Source organism: Astatotilapia calliptera, chromosome 4 (assembly GCF_900246225.1).
Source record: "Astatotilapia calliptera chromosome 4, fAstCal1.2, whole genome shotgun sequence".
Lineage (NCBI taxonomy): Eukaryota > Metazoa > Chordata > Actinopteri > Cichliformes > Cichlidae > Astatotilapia > Astatotilapia calliptera.
In genome coordinates, this window is record NC_039305.1 from 8930742 (window position 1) to 8951852 (window position 21111).

Below are 21111 nucleotides of genomic sequence, written 5' to 3' on the forward strand. Positions count from 1 at the left end.
GAGGCGGACGGCCGGTCCCCTGGCTCTCACTTCTGGTGTGACCTGTAATCCCATCAGAGATAGTGTGTCCACGGTGGGAAAATAAACAGAACTGAAGACTGATCCCACCACTTGGCTCCCATCTCAGTGTGGTGTTATTCCATTTGTACTTTTTTATAGATTCAGTCCCACTTTTGATCAGGGTGCCCAGTACCACCCTCCACCGTGGTTAGTGTTTTTATAAAATTGGACAGTGTGCTATATCTGAAACATGCGCTGCATACTGGTTATATGCTTGCTTCTTTACATTCATTTGATCAGTTCAGCAAGTTAAATGAAAGTAATCAAACTTGACTAGTTTATACTTCATTTCGCCCTTTTTAGCATTTATAATAACGTCAGAAATTATATTAGTAACTGCAACAAAATCCTCCAAAATGAATGACAAGTGAAACGCAGTTGTAATAACTCATGTATACCTTAGGAAATTAGCTAAATAATTATTTTTAAATCAGTTTAGAACAAAAATACAGAGTCTTATACTCAATTTATCAAACATTTATCTACTTATAAATCCTAAGTAATAGGATTTATGTGTTACTCATAAATGCAAAACTCACAGAAACATTTATTAAATGTTGAGATCTGATTATTAAGCCCACTTTAAGGAACATTAAAGGAGACATTAGTTCTTTTCACACTGTTGGATGATCTTTAATCAGCTGCATATCTAGTAGCCCTATAGAGTGATTTCCAGTTGTGCCAGGGTAACAATAATTTGGCATATTATTATTGTTGTCCTGTGTTCTACCTCCTGCATGTGTCAGAAGAGAAAACTTTGAGCACTGTTCCAATCTGACTCTCTTAACATGTTCCAGAGTTCTTGTTTAAACACAGCTCTAGACAGCGTGCTTTATCCATGCTCCCTCCTGCAAGCTCTGTCCATGCAGCTCTCTTGCTGAAACTAAATGGAGTGTTGCCAGTAATGAGATTGCATTCAAAGTAGACTGCATATGAAAAAGGGCAACTTCAAATAATGTCCTGACCTGGTCTGCTGACACTGTGTGAAAGTCACAGATTCGGTACTGAAGCAACATGGCATATACCATGGAAGACTGGAACTGAAATATTCACTAATAAACAAAGGCTTCAAAAAGCAGCAGCATTCATGGAGCCATCCTCGGGAATGTTAAACAAATGGAAAGAAATGGAAAGAAAATCTTGCCTTGAGCTAATGTCTTCCATGCTGTCTTATAGCCGAGTGTGTTTTCAGGTTTTTGTGGATTTTTTTGTGGGCTTGGGTGATCACGCTGTCCCACTTCATCCTGGGTTTCTTTACCTGCTGTATGTGTTTCACATGCAGCCTCCTTTGGAAATAGAAGAGCTATATATAGCAACCCTTTAATTTTATCATCTGGGCTCAGATCCCCTGACAGACTGATGCCTTCAAAGGGAAAAATCAAGCACACTGTGTGTTTATTTGTGGGTTTGTGGTCAATGTGGTGAGGAAGTGGCCTCGTCTGAAGAAACTAGGTTTAATACCGCTGGTATTCAGCAGTAATGTTAGATGGAGAGGTCAAAGAGGAGGTAGAGGAAAGGCATCTGAAAGCGTTTCAAATGGCTGAAATCAAGTGAACCGAGAGGGAGGCGGGAAAGGGAGCAGAGGCTTCTAAGACTGGAGAGAGTTTTGACTTGCCATTTTAACAGCTGACATTGTTTCACAAATCTAAAGAGCCAAAACACAGTTTCCTTGCTAGGAAGAAATCCATGCAAACCCAGCAGAAAGAGGTGTTTGACTGAAGATTAATGAAGGCCACAGAGACAGCCCCTTCTGCCTGGTTTCTCATGCTTTCTTTTAGACGCCTTTCTGTGCTCACTGTTAAAAGGTGGACAAAGAGCCTTGTCTGGAGCAACAGAGCGGAGAAGTAACTTCTGTCTTGCGTGTCTCAGAATTAGACAGAATGAAACACCTGCAGCGGAGAATATGCTGTTCTTGTGCATATTCTTTAAAAAGACTGATTTCATTTCTTGAACTGCAACTGCTGCAAAGACTTAGAGAGTCAAACAGGAACACAGACTTCAGACTTGGACAAGTGTGACTGTTGATCTTTTCCTGATGCCCCTGATACGCCTAGTCTTTGGGACACTGTTAGTTTGCTGGTATTACAATCATTATGGTCTGTGCAGTTTTTCATCCTAATTTGGATACTGTTGATCATCTTAGGAGAACACTGTGATAATAATAAACCCATGTGCAACGCGTTACTGTAATCCGATTACTTTTTTCAAGTAACGAGTAAAGTAAGGGATTACTATTGCACACTGCGTTACTAAAAATGTGATTTTTTTGCGAGAATGTCTCATGACAATGACGTAAGCGAGTGCCACGTTCGTGACAACAGCTGTGTGCAGATCAACAATGGATAATATATAGAGTGCGGGAGAGAGTATGAGCGTGCAGCATTTAAAGCGTGGAAGTACTGACCTTACTTTGAGTTTGATTCCATAAAAAGTGACAAAAACATTAGTGTCCCTTGCGCGTGGGAAGAAAACTTATTTTTACAGCGAAAAAACCCCTAAACTTCCAAGCAAGCACCACGCTACCACGTAATGGGAAATTCATGGAGAAACTCGCGGATTCTTCAATTGACCGCTGCGGCTCACCTGCACCTGGGCAAACCTCCGCCTACCCCACTCCTGCTTTACAGGTGAAAATAGAGCAACAGGACCGCTAGTCTTTGATTTTATTTATTTTCTGCCGTGTTTTACTTGCATCTATTTGAAAGACTGAGTGTAAACACAAAAAAATATTTTATTTTATGTGCTGGAATGTGCAGAAAATAGGTTTAAATGTTAAACAAATTTCTTACAGTCAGTGAATGTTGCATATAATTACATTTTTGCTTGATGCATAAAGTTAAAAGATTAAAACTAATAAAACAAGTTTTAAAAAGAGACTTTTCCATTTGATTACATTTTGTATGATGGATTATGTAGAAAAAGTAGAATTGGGCTGAAAGATCTATCGCTTTATCACCTATTCAGGTTGTAAATCGTGTTTTTAAAAAGTAACAAAGTAACTAACTAATTAATCACTTTTGAAAATAAGTAATCAGTAAAGTAACGGGATTACCTTTTTGGGGAAATAATCAGTAATTAGTTACTGATTACTTGATAACTTGACCAACACTGCCCATGTGATTGACCAGACTGCCTAAACCTGACGGTTGCTGCGGGTTATTGAGACTCCACCAGCTGAATGTTGGTCTAAATGAATCTCTTTTGGTCAGCATCCCAGCACTCCATTGCCAGAGCCAAAATCTGAATAACAAGTGTTCAGGAATGGCCAACTGTTTAGTGGCCTCTCAAGGTCAATGGAGAACAATGGAGGCTGTTTGTCTGGTGAACACCCGGTTCACACTCGGGCGAATTCAAATAGCTTCACTTTGAAAAAGAAAGAAATTTAAAGAGGGGAAAAATAAGCGTGATTTCAGTGTGGTGAACAGAATCCTTTTATTAGCTGATGAGTCACAGCATTGTGGGGATGATGCACTTTTTCTCCAGGCGCAGTCTCTGAAACACACCTTTCTTCGTGACCAGCTGCAATTTTTGTTTTACTTGGGTCAAACGTTCACTTTCATGATCTGTGAAAGGACAAGCTGCACTCACGCACGCACGCCCCGTTGCTGCATCACAGGCTGAACGCTGGCTTCACGGACCTCCCACGAGGCGTGGCCAAGTGTCGAAGCTTATATATGTTCCTCGTGAACGTTCGCTCCTGTGTTATACAGCTATGCGGCGCTGCTGAATTGGTGTTTGTCCTTTTGAGTTTCATTGAGGAAAAAAAATACCATATGGACTTTGCATTGGGAGTTCGTTTAGGCGCTTTATAGGTTTTAGTCGTATTTAGGTTTAATCATGTTGAAAAATAATGGAAAGAAGACCGCAATCTCAGTAGCCTGCACAGCATGTCTCTGCCTGCTGCTGCTGCTCCTGGTTGCTGTGCAGCATCACCGGGTGCAGGTGAGCGAGGTGACGAGCGAACGGGACATCGGTACGCGCTCTCTGCTCCAAGATGCCACGCCGGGGGAAGGGGAGAGCGCACCGCCCGAGAGCGCACGGGATAAGAAAGGATTCTCGGCTTACTTCACCAAACTGACCCGGGGACGGAGGGAGGTGGAGAAGCCCGCACGCTCGTTCGCGGACCCCCCTCCAGCTGAGAACATCAGCGCGGATGACATCTTCATCGCAGTGAAGACCACCAAGAAGTTCCACCAGTCCCGGCTGAGTCTGCTTCTGGAGACATGGATCTCCAGAAACGTGCAACAGGTAAATGGGAAAAATGTAGCATGGAACATTCAGCTCGTTATCAAAACACTGCGCGTGCACAATCCGAAAATTAAAGATTTCAGTGATTTACTTTGTAGATTATGTCATTGTTATTAAGCCCGCACGCACTGCATAGTTGTAACAATAATCCAGTGTACGCATGCAGGTGATGATGATGTTTCATCGCTGTTCACGGTGCTTTATTGTTCCCCTTGTCACTAGATGACATACTGAAACGGCCACACTGTTCACCATGCTGAATTCCCTCTGCTCTGTCACTTTTTATTTCCCCCTGAGTGATGTCCCTGAGAACGGAGGGAGCAGTTTCAGAACTCCCTCTTCTCCCCTTTTCTCAACCCCCCTCTCTCCCCTCTCTCTATTATCCCCCCTCTTTTGAGGTGTCCCTGTGAATGTCCCCGGTGCAATGGATGCTTCACAGCCACCGACTCCAACGCTGTCCCCCTTCCAGGGCTAACAAAGCTTCTTTCTGAAGGGGGAAGAAAAGCTTTCCCAGCCCCTTGTCTCCCCTCTCTCCATGGGAACGTGGGAGCTGAGTCTGGGTCAAGCTTAGTGGAGGGATGGGAACGTGGGGGCTTCGTTTAGGGGATGCCTGGGACAAAAGGGTGCATCTATAGGCTTGCTTATGCTGGGAATGAGCACGCTGAGTATGAAAATGTCCTTGAAAACCAAGCTCCTTTAGAGGGTGCACAAAGACAAGGCTGAGGAAACGGTAGCTAGTCAAAGTGATTTTATCCTACACCTCACATGCGCTTTTGCAGAAGTCGTTGTAATTTGTTTCGGCTACAGTCACATAAAGGCTTTCTTTTTATTCCAAGCAGCAATAAAGTTGAAGGGGATCTGTTTGATGCCAGGGTTTCAAATAATAATAGACTGTCACAATCACTGTGTGAAAAGGAGTAATGATTAGATGGAGTAGATCAAACCATGATCTGCAACAGCTGCTTACATGCGAACAGCTTCTGCTAATTGTTTGCAATTACTGCAGTGGATGATGTTAGTTAACCCATTTAAAACAGAATTATCAGCAGGGCTGAGAGGCAGGCAGCTGGTAGGTGGCTGCATGGACAAAAAGGACAGACTGAGCACCACAATGCATGAAGGAGTTCCTGGAGAAGGGGTGCCAGGTGGTCAGGGGAGACAGCACAATGGAAGGCCTTAATGCCAGCCATATGATGTTCATGAGTTCCCACCATGTACATATGGTCATCCTCTGTGATCAGATTTGATTCTCACGCTCAGCTGATGGACATCTGTGGAGTTTGCATCAATGTTGGAGTATCAGACACAAGGGACAAAAAGTATTATTTCTGTATAAGCAAGTATGTTTCTGCAGGCTTTTACACTTGCTTGCTTCTCACATCTGCTCAGTATGTGATCTGGTGGTGTTTCTGTGAGAACAGGGAAGGTAGATTATCTCTGTGATAGGTTTGTTGACACAATAGTGCTTGTGGCCTTCTTAATCTTTGAGCGCATACATAGCATAAATAACACTTTTGTAAATCCAGCTTGTTTGGGTCTTTATGCACATTGTTAATAAATGCTTTTGGAAAAAAAACATTCAGTAGCTGGGACTTTACGTTTAAAGTTTAATTCCTAACCATCCTCTTTACTTTCTCTCTTTCCAGAGTTCATTTGGAAATCTGGCACATATGAGCGTTTTTTTTTTCCTCCAGTGTGCAAAATTATTTCAAGTGTCTGGACAGCTGGCACTGACATCTTCACGGTGGTGTGCCATGCATTCCTCTCTTAAGAGTCTGATAATTAGCCAGCCGTCCAACAATGAGATCTTTTAGCATTTAGGAAAAAAAAAACCCCACTTGGAGCTGCAGTTCAGTTATTCAAATGGCTTCAGTGTAAAGAAATAAAATACAAGCGGTCAGAAAGTGGGTGGATGTCATTAAGGAGGAAATCCTGCTGTTAATCTGCAACTTCTGATTTGGAAATCAACAAATGCATGTGTTTTATGCCATCAACTTATCTTTTACTGCATCCCTGATGAAACAATTCTAATCCTGTGTGATGTCTGCCAAATTATTAGTCTGCACAAAAAGTGCTGAAATGCTTTGAAAAGCTGGGACAAAAAGGGGAAGGAATCGGGGTGGAGGTGGATGATGGAAAAGAAGGGAGCCCAGTGCCCTTCCTTCCTGTGGAGCTGGAGGCAGCCAGCCAGGCACCACGTTCAGCTCAGACAGGGCCGTGCCAGACCTTCCTGTGATCAGGAGCGCAGCACCGCTCTTCTCCTCACCTCTTGCCCTCTCGCCTCTTATCTCTGCTCCACACAGGACCATCTCTTTTCTCTCTCGTGCATTCTTTTTGTTTGAATTAGTATTCCATGAAAGTAGCTCTTTTAAGTTTTCAGTGAAGGAACAATGACTAAGGAAAAAACTTCACTGGGAGATTTCTCTTTAGTTAACTCCTGCAGCTGTATGCAAATGCTGGCAAGCGTTTACCCAGTGGAGACTTTACCCAGCATGAAAACTCACAGCATTGTTCTATTCAAGAGGCTCTGGCTGTGTGTGGGGGGGAGATGACGGGGTGAAAAGGAGGTGATTGGCCACACACGGTTTTTGATTTACTAATCAGCAGTGAGAATCCCACCACCGCTCCTCCATCCACCCTCCTCCTCTTTCTGTCAGTAGCCAGGCAGCTCTGGCAGCTGCCTCAGTGATTAGGTTGTCTATTGAACGAGCTTTAAAGCAAACAGCGCCAGCCTCTGATCCCTTCACCAGCGAAACCACCACTGTTCCCTAAACAAATACAGGCTCATGGCTTTAGCGTTGAGCAACATCTGCTCAGAATTTGTTCCACAAACTGCTTGAGCAGCCTCGCTTTGTGTTGGGGGGAAAAACAAAAAGTAAACTGGAGCAACCGATGTTTCATTTAATTCAAGTAAAGTCAGCGGCCTGCTTATAGATGCACATCACAGATTGCAGTTGCTCAGCAGCAGGGCGATGGTGGTGAACGTGCAGGCATTAGAGCTCTATCTGTTAGTGAGGGTTAAGGGAGCATGACCTGGCATGTAGAGACACGTGGCGTAGATAGGATAGCGTGGTGTTCGGCAGGTGCTGCCTCACCTGAGGTGAAGAGTAAACAGACTACTGGCGGTTACAAAGCCTGGGGCCGGCCGCCTTTTCATCACCGCTATTCAGCAGCTCGCACCTGCTCTGTGTGAGTTGTCATAAAGAGAAGTCTAATCTCTTCCCGCTTCTTTTAAGTGTGTTCCTGTAAGGTGCCCTTTGTTCTTTACTCCTTTTATGACTAATTGCTACATTTAACAAGTGCCTGCAGTCTGGTGGTTTTAATTCTTCTAACGTTTTTGAATCTGTCAGTCACACAGATGCGAAGACAAAGAGACAGACATTTTTTTCCATGCTGCTGTTTTTATCAGCATTAATCATTTTGAAGCTCGGCAGCAGGTCCAGCAGAGCGACGAGGCTCAGCCACGGGATGTGATACATGAACGGGGTGTGTGTGTGGGAGGGGGACAGTCTGCCTCCTCCTTTGTTGTTTGTCTGGGATGCTTCGGGGCGGCTGCATAGTTGCCATGGTGAGAGTAAAATGCAGGACAAAAGGCCTTTATTAGAGCAGGAGGCTGTTTAACTCAATGCGTTTTCCACTGCATAAAAGCAATGCTGATTGATGCTAATCACACCAGCTGGATGTGACGGAGAGAGACTTTGAACACACTGTTGAATAAGACCGTGTGGCCACTTCACATGATCAGCCAGAGTAGCTATAATTTTGTGGTTCTGAAGGCCAAGTCTCCTTATCTGTGACTTCCCTTGTTTGTTTACAGACGTACATCTTCACAGATGGAGAAGATGATGAGCTGAAGAAGAAAATTGGTAAGTTTTATGAGGGAGCTTTCAAGTTGCCAACAAAGATCATTTTGTTTGAGAAAGGCACCATCAATGAGAAACCGAATCCCATTTTAAATGCCATAAAAATTTTGCTCTGAGCTTTTTGCCTCTGTGAAAGATGACTTTGAAATACACAGATGCTTCTTTGATGATGCCATGCCTTATGTTTTAAGCCATAACTCTGTCTCTTTCATGACCACCACAGGGAGTCATGCAATTAACACCAACTGCTCTGCGGCACACAGCCGACAAGCTCTGTCTTGCAAGATGGCGGTGGAATATGACAAGTTCATCGAGTCGGGGAAAAAGTAAGCATCGCTTTAGAAAACGCTCACTTGTGCATTAGCCGAGAATGGCTTTGATCTAATAACTATTCTGTTTTGCAGGTGGTTCTGTCACGTAGATGATGACAATTACGTGAATGTTCGGGCCCTGGTGAAGCACCTGTCCCAGTACCCCCACACCCAGGACATGTACCTCGGCAAACCCAGTCTGGACCGGCCAATAGAGGCCACAGAGAGGCTGGGCGACAATAAGATGGTATGCTGAAGATTGTTGTTGATATCGCAGTATATATTTTAATGGTGACTCGCCAGATGGTAGCATTAATAACCTTTTCGTTCTCCTTTTATAGAAACCAGTGAATTTCTGGTTTGCAACAGGAGGAGCAGGTTTCTGTGTGAGTCGGGGTCTGGCGCTGAAGATGAGCCCATGGGCCAGGTAAGATATTTGTAATTATGCTGCACTAAGATTGCATTTGCCTTGTAGTGAACACATAAACTACAAAAACCCCCAAACGTCCTCAATAGTCGATCCAATGGATTACTACATTTGGAATAGTAAATTTCTAAGCTAAAGCCCAATAAAAATAAAGGCAAGAAGTAGTGCCCCAAATCCCCACCCACATCACAATGCCAACCTTGGGCGTGTCTTTACTTGGATCTGTAACCAGCTTGCAACACCCAGAGACTCTAGAACTGCCATTATAAGAAAGTAGGTGCAAGGCTTTAGGTGTTTCAGAGGCATGTTACAATTTCAAAGTGACTTCCTGTCAGTAGAAAGGATTCGTACAGTAGAGCAGAGTACACTGGCACTGACCAGGTGACTTCTTATTTTTTAGTGGCGGTCACTTCATGAACACAGCCGAGAAGATCCGTCTTCCGGACGACTGCACCATCGGCTACATCATCGAGTCGGTTCTGGGGGTCCCCCTGACCCGCAGCAACCTGTTCCACTCCCACCTGGAAAACCTGCAACAGGTGTCCAGATCTGAGATTCACAAGCAGGTGAGAGGCTTATAGGACATTCTGCATCCTCGAGAAAAGGGCAAATCCGAGTGAATGTGGTGTTCACGTTTTTGCTCTTTTTTTCAGATCACTCTAAGTTATGGGATGTTTGAAAACAAGAGCAATATCATCAATTTGAAAGGAGCGTTTCCAGTAGAGGAGGATCCATCAAGGTGAGGGGCTGTTTTACTTAATTATAAGACGTATTAATTTAAGCACATTTTCAACATAGATCTAAGTCTTTTTCTTGTCTTCCAGGTTCAAGTCTGTGCACTGTCTCCTGTACCCAGACACCCCGTGGTGTCCTCCCCAGGTTCCCTATTAGGGCGACCGCTCCTTTCTCATCCTCGTCTCCGTCTTGCCTCGGTATCTGAAAGGCTCGTGGAGACCAGTGTTTGGTATTAGACCATGTGGCTGCTGTATTCTTGCTGCAGTGGTGCATGGTTTTTAATAGTTTTACTGGGCTGCTGTGCGGCCCGCCTCGGGACTCTTCCTTCCTCTCTGGAGCCAGAGCCTCATCCCGTATTATGGGGTACGGTCGGAGGACTTCAGCTCTGCAGGAAGTAGCTTTCATCGTTAAGCTTTGCAGGCAATCAGTTGAGCTTTGTGATGTACATGTTGCTTGTAAATGTATCTGCTATTCTCATAGAATGTATTGTCTTATATTTGAGCCTTTTGCCAGCTTTACATTAACACTTTTTTTTTTGCTTTTTAAAATGCAGAGCCCTTCAAGTCTATGTTTGTAGGCTTTGGGCTTTTTTCTCATTTAATTGGCTTTTTTGGGTATTTCTTTTGTATCAGATGACTCCGGACATTTGCTCTAATATGAAGATGTTGTTGTGCTTTTAAGTTAACAGTGTTATATTCCCCATAACCTGAGCTGGCAGTTGGCAGATTTTCAAATGCATCCTTTGGCGATCCAATCTGATGTGTATCAGGACAAAGCACTTTTCCCTTCCTCATAGTTTTGTTTTTATTTCACGAACTTACCTAGTTTACGTCCTCTAATGATATACTTCAGATTTGTCCCAAACTAACAAAAACCCCCAAAAATAACCCCTCAAAATCTCAACATTTGCTCCTTTTGATGTATTTAATAACACTCCTTGCATTAGTTACAATCAAGGAAAAGTAATGAGTGGTAGAGATTTTGCTTTGGGGTTATAGTCACCTTTGCTTTGCTTTGACAAGTCTTTTTTTTTTTTTTTTTTTTTTAATATTGCACAGCTGTGTTTCAAATGGGCTGATGTTTGCTCCTCACCTCTGAAAGGTACAACAGAGAAGAATTACTGTCTTTTTAGTTTGGATGATTCCCATTCGAAGAAGAAAAGCAAGAGCAGTTTGAATCAGTAGCACAGAAAAGGAGAACCAGATGGGTAAACTGAGCCGCAGTCTATAATAGTTTGCACAAAAGACTGTTGAGCCTCTGTGTTGTTGTCAATATGAATGTTCCTTATTTACACATAACATCAGCTGGTTACTGTTGAGGCCTGCGAGGTGAAAGCGACATCAGCGTTTCCTCATGGAGGTGTCTGTGTTCCCTCTGTGTCATTTCTCACCCATATTGGGTTACGCTATACATCTTGATTACAGTATTGTGTACTGTGCCTTTGTTTAAATGAGTAGGGATTGTCTATGCTTAGAATGTAATTTCCCCCTTTGTGGTTTACATACACTTAATGACCTGTATTTTTTTTTTTTTTTTTTTTTTTGTGGGACTGCTTTAAACTGTGCTAAATGACTGTGGTGTTTTATTCTCCAGTATCTGGAGGGTTTGACCAGTTCATTCCCAATAACTGGCTCCTCAGGGATTATGAGCTGATCCTGGTATTAACTACCATGGGACCCACGGTGGGACCTAAAACGCTGAATAAAAATGTATAACCACTGAGAAACTTTCCATTTTTTGGTAATGTTTTTATTTGACTGTCTTGCAAGCTTAAGATGTTACACTTAATGCTCACATTAATCCTATTTGTAGTACTTGGTCCTTTATGGACACTTGAATTTAAATCACACATTAAATCTTGTAACAAAACTGTCACTCGTGAACTCTGGACGACACTGGGAGATTCAAGGTTTTTTTTCCACACTTGTCCTTTCTCGGGAGTAACAGACCACAAAAGACAGCCTGTTTCAGATGACATATCAGTACAGGAAATAGTTTGATTTAGGTGTGGAAGCGGCCTTAGTAGAATCTGCAAGACACAGGATGATGATGATTTTCACGTTGCTGCATTTAGATATCAGACTTTGTACAAACAGCCTGGCAGGTTAAAGACCTGTGACTATGCTAAAGACTGGTCTATATGAGTATTTCAGTTTTACTTTATAGCTGAGGCTTATTTTTAATTCCTCTGTGTGGATTTGATAGCTGTAGTACACATGACTTTACAATGAAAGAAAATGACCCTTTCAGCATGAATTGTAGTGGTTGTGCTCATGATACACATCCCCTCTACATTCAGAGATGGCTTTTCATAATCCAATATTCAACAGATATTACTATGATGAAAGAAGCAGCCGGAGGCCCGGGTGTTCTCAGCCCTCCCTGCACTTATCCGTGCTGTTATAGGGTAAGAGGAAGGGTACTTCTTAGACTGGCTGCCATACATAAAGACAACCATTGGCATCTACAAACAATTTAGATCCCCCAACTAACCTAAAACCACATGTTCTTAGACTGTGGGAAGACGCCAGAGTACCAAGTGAGAATCTACACAGGCATGAGGAGAATGTGCAAACTAGACACAGGAGCGTCCCGCGCACTAAATGAAACACAAATAACAGCTAAAATAAAACAAAACTAACACTAAACTCTATAAATCCAAGAATAACCAATGCGCAGTCATTCCAGTTATCACAGGAATGATAATGAACATCAAAACAGGAATCAGAGCCTAACCATCATCAAATCTAAGAACAACAAGACCAAACAGAAACCACGTAATTAAAGCACTCATAGAATGATTTTCTATTCCATTTGAACACTCACACAAACCTCATTCACACACTCTGATGGATTCATCATGGGCAACTTAGGGTTCAGTGTTTTGCCCAAGGATACTTTGATACGCAGACTAGAAGTGTCAGATATTAAACCGCTGACCTTTTAACAAGCCACTCCACCTTCTGTGCTACAGCCACCCTGGTTAATATTAAAAAAAAAGAGTCCAAAGAAATTTAAAACCGCACACACAACAAATTCTTGATTGTTGTGCCAGTTTAAATGTTTATTTATCAGTGGAGGTGGCTGTTAGATTCACTGTTAGATTGACAGGTAGACCAGAAGAGTTGTCATTTAAGGGAAATGATATGTTTTTGTGTGCTGCTATAACAAGATGTGATAGATTAAATGTACAGGAGTGGACTTTTTCATGCTGGGCTCAAAATAAAAAATTACTGGTGGGTCACACTTTCCGCCCTATATTTAATAATGTTTTTATGTATCAACAATATCAGCTTTGTCTGTAATGGACTCTTTTTACACTGAAGTGTTGCTATTTTTATCTAGTTTTTATTTTCCACCACTTGTTATGACGGACGGCAATTCAGTGTCTTCCCACAAGGGATTTAACATGTCAAAGGAACAAAAAGCCCCCCAAATTACTACTAACACGGGAACTTTTTAAAGAAGGCAGAAATCTGCCACACTTTATTTTCTGCACTGTGAAGAATGAAATATTAATTAAAACAACTTTTCTTTTTTCTTTTTTTTATCCTAAAATAAATAGTTTACTTGAAACGAAGCACATCCCGGCTGAACTCTGGGAGACACTGAACTGAAGATCCATCACCAAAGCCTTGCATGGGAGACAAATCACTCACAGCAAACATCCTCACCACAAACCATAATCACAGCTTTGTCTTCCATGGATGTATAGTGGGAAAAGCTTGAGTCTTTCATGTGTCTAAAGCTCATGTTCAAACACAGCAAGAGCCCTCTGCAACCTAAATTTCCCCGCTTCTCTTCTGTTTTAACTCACAAAACATTTCCAATTAATCTGCACACGGGTTTCACACATATAACTAAAGTGAGCAATAGAGGCACTTTGATTCGTAGACATTTATTCTGCTTCTTCGTCTTGCTAAGAGGAAGAGAAAGATCTGTTCCCTGGCACTGCACCCATGGGAAAAAGACAATGTGGCTTAAGTGCAAAACTCTTGTATTATTAAACTGTGAATGTGCAAACAGTAATTGGATCAGCAGCAGTTTGATCTTTTCCTGCAAGAGGGAAAGGTTTTTATATAAACAACAAATCATTAGAATCTCGGTCTAATCTGTCTTTAATCTTTTTAACCTTGGAGGAAAACTCAGAGTCGGTTGCAGTTTTACAGAGTTTTCCCAGTTGTAAATCATTAAAAGTACAAGTCAATAAAAAAAGAAGTTTGGATGCTTTTACAAATTTGCCAAGAGAGGATTGGAAAACACCAATTCCTGGAGGTTACGTGTAATTCAGATCTCTGAGCAACTCTGAAACAATTATCACTGTTACATATTTTTATTTTGGTGGTTTTCCAATATTTGCCTTCCTTGCTATTCTAATTATATCCGTTACCAGCTAGCAAATGCAGGATAACACAGCCAGGCTGAGGCTTTAAGTGTATGCTATTAGCATTTCAATTTCCACCCAGAGCTTAGGCCAAGTCTTCACCCTCATACAGGGAGACTGATTGAACAGAGCTTTGTTAAAGAAGAGAGCGTGTTGGACACAAAATGTAGCAGCAATCAGACTCTTAGAAACTCTTTCTTTCATTCTTTCTCCCTGTCCTATCCCCCAGTCATGTCTGTCCCGTTTGTAGCAACTGAAAATAAAATAAATTCATAATTATAATAAAGGTCAATCAAATGGACCAATATGGCAAGGCCATGATGATCCACTTGGTAAAATAAATCCGCTTGGCATCTTTCTTGGCCTTAAGACAACAATTCTGATGGCTAAAGATCCAAACGGGACACAAAAAAAAGAAAAAAAAGAAAAAAAGAAAAGAAAAAAGAAACTGCAATATTTAACAGCTATAAATACTTTTGTTTTTGCAAAACATGAAAAGAGTGTGCTTACTACCTGAGTAATTAGTCCAGTAAAAACTGAATCAGGTACTTTGCATGTCACTGAAAGGCTCGTAGGAAATGTTGATGGAAAGTTTAGAATGACTGGTTGAAAGAGGTGGAATGATTTCAAGTGTTTTGCATATGTATGATGCGGTGACAGGTGAACGATTTCACCTGTCACCGCAAACAGGCACCTCAGGCGGAGCACCTGCCCGTCGGTGAACCGTGGTGAAATGTTACCCGGGGGCTGTTTCTCTGGGTTTGTTCACTAATAAAGAATCCAGTATCCAAAATGTCTGTCGCGTTCTGTTGACAAAACATAAAAAAGCCAACATGACTTGTGTTTGTCTCAGTTTGAGTCATGGTTTAGGAGAAATGCAGCTTCTCTGCCCACCCACATGTTTTCACCGAGGGGGAGAAACTGAATATAAAAACACGGAGAGTCTTGTCTGTCACCCATGTAATGACCCAACAGACTGAGAGCGGTTTTAAGTGTTTTATGACTACTGGGAAAGCTTTTCACTCAGTTCAAAATGATAAAGAACTAGTCCACCTGGTATTTAGATGGCCATCCACAGTGTTTACCCTACCCTACCAGGTATGGAGCCAGGGTCAGAACCTCAGTATGAAGTGAAATGCTAAATGTCAAACACTCAACCGCAAAGAGCCTAAACAATTAAAGTAATGCAAAATCATCACAGGAGAAAAAATAAACAGACATTAAATTACTGACAACCCACAAAAAGTCACACAAAACACACAGATCAACACAAAGAGGCAAAACCACAACCACAACAACACACATTGGAACCACACAATGATCGAAACTGTGACCATGAAGACTTTCAAAACCACCACAGAGACAATAACAACAGCGACAAAGCAAGAATCGAGACAAGCTGACGCAAAACAACCAGAAAGACTTAAAAAGAAGCCGCAAAGAGAAATATAACAAAATTCAAAATGACTTAAGAGACACAAAATATCTAAAATAGGAATAAAAGAAATGTAAAGTTAGCTAAAGCCTGGGGATCTTTCTACTCTTTGTCATTGTGCGACAGCATTGATAGTTTATTTAATTAAGGTTTGTTTAATACACATTAGTATTTAGATTCGGTTTTTGATGAAGAGATGTCAGTATCTTTCAGATCTAAAAGTGTCACAGGTCTGGAATGACGGAAACACTTGAATTAGCCTGTTAACAGTCTGTTTAAAACACAAACACCCCCGTGTGTTTTTTTACACCTCCAATCAGTGTTTTGAGAGGAAAATGTGAAATTTCACAACTCTGCAAAGGTGCTCCCCTCCTCGTGTTTCACTCATTAACAACACTGTAACTGTCAGTAGAATGGAAAACCCCTTGTGTGTGTGTATGGAAAAGGGGTGCTGGGAGTAGATCTGGTGAGGTATGGATGCTTGCCACAGAGGGACATTCCTCAGAGTGTAGAGGATTACAGCGACGCAGGCCACTCGCACATTGTCTTCGTGACTCTCCTCTGCTATATCAGTCAGTCTCCAATTAACAGCCTGCATTGTCTGCAGGATTAGGAGCGGCGGGACAGGGCCCGCGGAGAGATCTCACAACAACTGGCACAGAACTTAATCCTGCTCTGCATGTGCTCTATAGGCCATCCTAAATTGGGAGTTTACCATAATCCAGGTATCACATATCCTGGCAATGGAACGACTTGAACTTACTAAGCAGCACTCGAGTGGAGGGCTTGAGGAATGTTGAGGAAAACCAGCTTGTAGAGAAATCTTATCTCAGCTCTCATGTTTAAAAAAGTCACATAATCGTCCTGATTGATTTCCAACAGAAATCTTGTTTAATTTAAGCATTGACATTTTTACAAAATTGTAATTATATTTCTTTATTTTAGTTGGAATTTTGTCATCAGTATCTGGGCTTTATACTCTACTGTACTCTGCCATCTTCTTCTTTCATTTGTTTCCTTTAGAGGTCACCATAGTGCCTCTGTTTTATTCTCTTCAGTCACACCAACTCTCTGCATGTGCTTCTTCTCTACATCCATAAACCTCCTCTGTGGTGCTCTTACTCAGCAGCTAAATCTTCAGCATCCTTTGTCTACTGTGTCCACTCTCCCTCCTCCATGTCTAATCCACTCAACCTGAAGTGTCCCTCTGACATCCTCTTTCCTAATCCTGTCCACACCCCTACTTCCATCATGGTCGAACCGTTTGGATGCTTCTAGCCTTTCATTCTCTTCCACCTGGTCTTCTGTACGTATAATTTATACATCTACATTCCCGGTCTTCATCATATCAGCCAGCTCTCTCCTATACAAGTCACAGTCCAAACTCCGTCCAACAATAGAACCGTTTCCAATGGGAGCCTGCTGATCAGCACCAACACCAGTGCTGGTTGTTGTTAGCTCAGGCATCAACCGATCCAGTATGGAACGCTCATTTCTTCATATTTGATTTGGCTAAGATCTGATACAACCCTCCTCCCCATTATTCTGGGCTTGGGACCAGCACTAGGAGTACACTGGCTTGTGGCCCCCTGGTTGTTTGCGCAGGATTTAGTTTCTGATCCTTTATTGAAGCAGCTAAAGTGTTTGACATGCAGTAATCAATACAGTTAGATTATACTGCATGAGACATGTAAATAGTTTATAAAAGTTAGACAGACAAGTAAAACAGTCATAATGAACAATTAAAATGAGTATATTCTCCGTGTTACTGTGCTGCTCGTGGGAGAAAAAGGTCACATTTTTCAACATGATGATTTTTAAAGTACTAAAAGTGTTAGAAAGACTGACTTTAATAAGATTAAAAATACAAAATGACGAGGTTAAAACCCATCACTTTGTATATGCCTTGGGTAACACATAGCAACGAGAATATGACAGCTCCCCCAAACAAGAAAACTGCATCAGTGTAATGATGTTTTGGAAATGTTCAACAGATGGTTTGTAAGTGCCATGCTCATTTTCTCATTCGGCTGCACAGCTGATCAGGAGTTATCAGCTTTACAAACATGGATAAGATGATGACATCTAAAAAGATACTGGATTTACATACTACTCAAATTCCCAAAATGTTGGAATTTTTAGAAAAATGGAAATAAAAACAGAATGTGAGGATTTGCGTATACCATATTTTATTATCATATCAAGAAAAACACAAGCTTGTTTGAATTTGATTTACCACTGTTTAGCATCCTCTCTCTCTTTTTCTTTTTTTAAGCAACAGTTCATAAACATCAGGAACATTAAATATGTATATACCTTTTAGCACTGACTTTCCAGATGTCCAAGCTTTCAATTCCACGGGCACTAACACACCCCATCCAATCAGAATTGCAGGCTTTTGAACCGAGTCCCGTTAACAAGCATGGTGGTCTCGCTCCTTTTTAGCCCGGAGGATGCGGTGTCCATGTTTTCCAAAATGAATCTGAAACTTTCATTCGTCTGACCGCAGAAAAGTTTCCCACCTTGTCTCATTCTGTTTTAAATGAGCTTTGGCCCAGAGAAGACTGCAGCGTTTCTGTACCATGTTCACACATAGCTTGTTCTTTAGCTTAAACATGCATTTGTTGATGGCACGGTAAGCTTTCTGGAAGTGTTCCTAAACCTATGCAATGATTTCCATGTTATGTTATGACCTGTTGTCAGTTTACTCTAAAATGTTCCTCCTCCTGTTTCTTTTTTAGTACCACTCATTGTCTTTAAATTTACATTTCACACAGTGACCCAACGTGTATATACATGGCTTAAAAGACTGATTTCAGTAACTCTGCATTAAAATAACATGGCTAACATTACATTTCTGCATGGTGATTTAATCCATCCATCTACACATTCATTGTCTCAACCATTTGTCCAGTTCAGGGCCGCAGGGAGGCTGGAGCCTATCCCAGCTGTCAGAGGGCGAAAGGCAGAGTAAGCCCTGGACAGGTCTCGAGTCTATCACGGGCGAGCTGGGTTTTTAATTATTTGGTACTGCTATGTAAATTTATTGTTTGAAGGTCATTTGCATGAAAGGTTAAAGAGGTTTTGCATAAATGCAAATGAGGGTGCAAACGCTGGTGTATGACCTCAGGCACTGATAACTCATCTCCACATAACAATGCAACACTCTGGTAACCAACTGTTAAGGATATTTTTGGTTTGATATGCACCAGACTTTTATGTGGAGGACAGCTGGTGGAACACTCTCACCAAGCAACCAAAGGTTTTACATTATGCTCATAATATTTGACCAAAGCCACTAAAAGACCTTTTAGATGTGTCTGAATGCAAAAACTGTGACTCTCTCCTCATTTAGACGGTGTTTTTGAATGTTTCTCGTAACCTTGGTAATAAGAAAACTTTAATGTCCTGGCTGCTAGATGAGATCATGTGGTTAAATGTCTTATGTGGGCTTTTTCTTTGGAGTTGGTGGTGAACCACTGGATCATGACAAATTCTTCACACAGAAGAACAGGAAGGAAACTTTGAGAAAGTCGTGAAGCATCTCAGTGAGCAGGGCTCAGAAAAAAGGGGGGGGAAAAGCAAGGACATGGATAAATGGCCTGCTCCATAAATCTTTCTTCGGCTACGTGCTCCCACTGACTGCTTGGGGTGATGTGCACAAAGGAGGAGGTGAGGTGTGAATGATGTGAGTGCTGACTCTCAGGACGCAGCAGCCTCCCTCGGAGCTTTGCCACAAAAGGGACAAGCCAGGCGCCCGGTTTCCTCCACTCCCGCTGAGCAACAAAGCAGTGACAGGACACGGCGGTGCTCACGTGTAGAGTTTGCCTCAACTATACTGTGATGACAAGATGAGAAATGGCAAAGCGTGAGAACCATTCATAATTACATGGAACTTTTCCATTTTATGCCACTAACAGCTGTAGTTTAAATACAAAAGCTATGATAATCTTAGGATGTACAACACATTTTAAAATAACACCAGTGGGTCATCATCTTTTAGGTTTGTGACCACAAAGGCAGCATAATTGACGCCATCTAATTGTAAAATAAAAGTGATTTCACTAAAATCACAGTCAATAGAAAAGTGTGTGGAACTTTAGTCTTTCATTAATCATCTCTCAAACCTTCTGAAAAGATTCTACTATTTTATTTTAATTAGCCTGCATATCAACAATGATGATCATTAACCCCGTTGTGTGTATTTTTCAAATATTCAAATATACCAACAACATTTTTCAACTTTCTACTCCGATGAGTGTCTTTCATCACAAAAAGTCAGCTTCCTTGAGATTCATTCCTTGAGTCAATCACAGAAAACAACCCACAAAAGTGACATGACTGTATTGCTGTGACAAACGTGAGGAGGCCTTTATTTTACTGAACTTAGTAAGCAGTTGCTCCTCATTTAGTTAGTCAGCACACATATTTTTTTATTCTTGCTTCACTCTCACTGCTCTTATTGCATTACTTTGAATAAAAGCAGCTGTTCTGAGTTCAAAACCTTGACTTGAAACTTGACTTGTAGCTTCTAATTAAACAACGAGACTTCTGGAATCACGGCGTTTGGAGAAACGAGAACAAAGTGGAGATGTTTGTCCATAATGCACAGCACCACATTTACAGAACACCAAACACAGCACAAACAAATCATACTGTCAGACAATAAGATGTAGCAGTGATGATTGCAGCCACGGGAGCGGGGCACCTGAGTCGATCGTGAACTTTTTGGTATACCAACGTATTCAAGGTAAGCTTGGCTCAAACGGGCTCATGCAACAGGACAATGATCCCAAGCACAACAGCAAATGTATAACAGAGTGTAGCAATGGCCAGACCTCAATGTACCACAATGCTAGCAGGGTCTTAAGAAATCTGTGCATAAATTAATGCCTGCAAGCCTCAATGAACTTAAGAAACTTTGTAACATTGCATTTCTAAAAGTTTATATCTTAATGCATAAAACCTTTGAATTGAAAGAGGGTGAACCTTCTTTTTTATGGTGTATGTAAGAGAGTGAATGGCGGTCAACATTTAAAGCCGACAGACGGAGCCCAACTTGACCCTGATAGAGGTATTTTGTGTGTAACTATCATCAACTTCACTTGCCAAATGGAAACTTGATGCTTCCAGAAAGTCAAGAAAAAATAAATTCAAATAAAGTTCTGTTTGGGGGTTTTTTTGGGGTTCTTTGCTAAAATTGCTTATCCTCTTATTTTTTTTTTTTCAATGCCTGCTGTTTGATATAAGAGCTGAATTAGGATGTGCCAGAAAGATTTCAGAGGGGCAATATCAGCCCTGAGGTTTAGGCTGATTACACTGGTGCACTTTTAAATGGAGGTCTTAATTGCCTTGTGAGGTTCAACTCTTGTGTGTCTCCTGGCCGTCAGTCATGCAGCTGCTTGGCACTGAGAAGGCAGAGAAGAAGGAAAGCCATGGTCCGACCATCTGGAAGAGAGCCCAAGCAGACTCAGGAAGTGTCTGTCTGAGGGTTTTGGGGGGGCGGGGTCAGAGGGTGCAGTCTCACCCTCCCCAACTGCTCCCTCCTCCTTCCCCTTCTCCATTCAGCTCGTCACCTCAAAGCATTAGTAATGCATTCCTCCAGTCCAGCAACAAGCAGTGTAATTCAATTTCCTCGACAGTGAGGC

At 41.8% G+C, this 21111-nt stretch overlaps 1 protein-coding gene across 1 annotated transcript; it reads left to right on the top strand.

Moving 5' to 3' along the window:
* The first annotated feature begins 3748 nt into the window (after positions 1-3748).
* On the top strand, positions 3749-11375 carry lfng (LFNG O-fucosylpeptide 3-beta-N-acetylglucosaminyltransferase). Its single transcript, XM_026164443.1, has 8 exons — positions 3749-4308; positions 8126-8174; positions 8395-8497; positions 8576-8729; positions 8824-8909; positions 9310-9475; positions 9563-9648; positions 9734-11375. Exons 1-8 carry the CDS (start codon positions 3898-3900, stop codon positions 9798-9800), a joined length of 1122 nt encoding a protein of 373 aa, XP_026020228.1. The 5' UTR covers positions 3749-3897; the 3' UTR covers positions 9801-11375.
* Positions 11376-21111: the final 9736 nt, after the last annotated feature.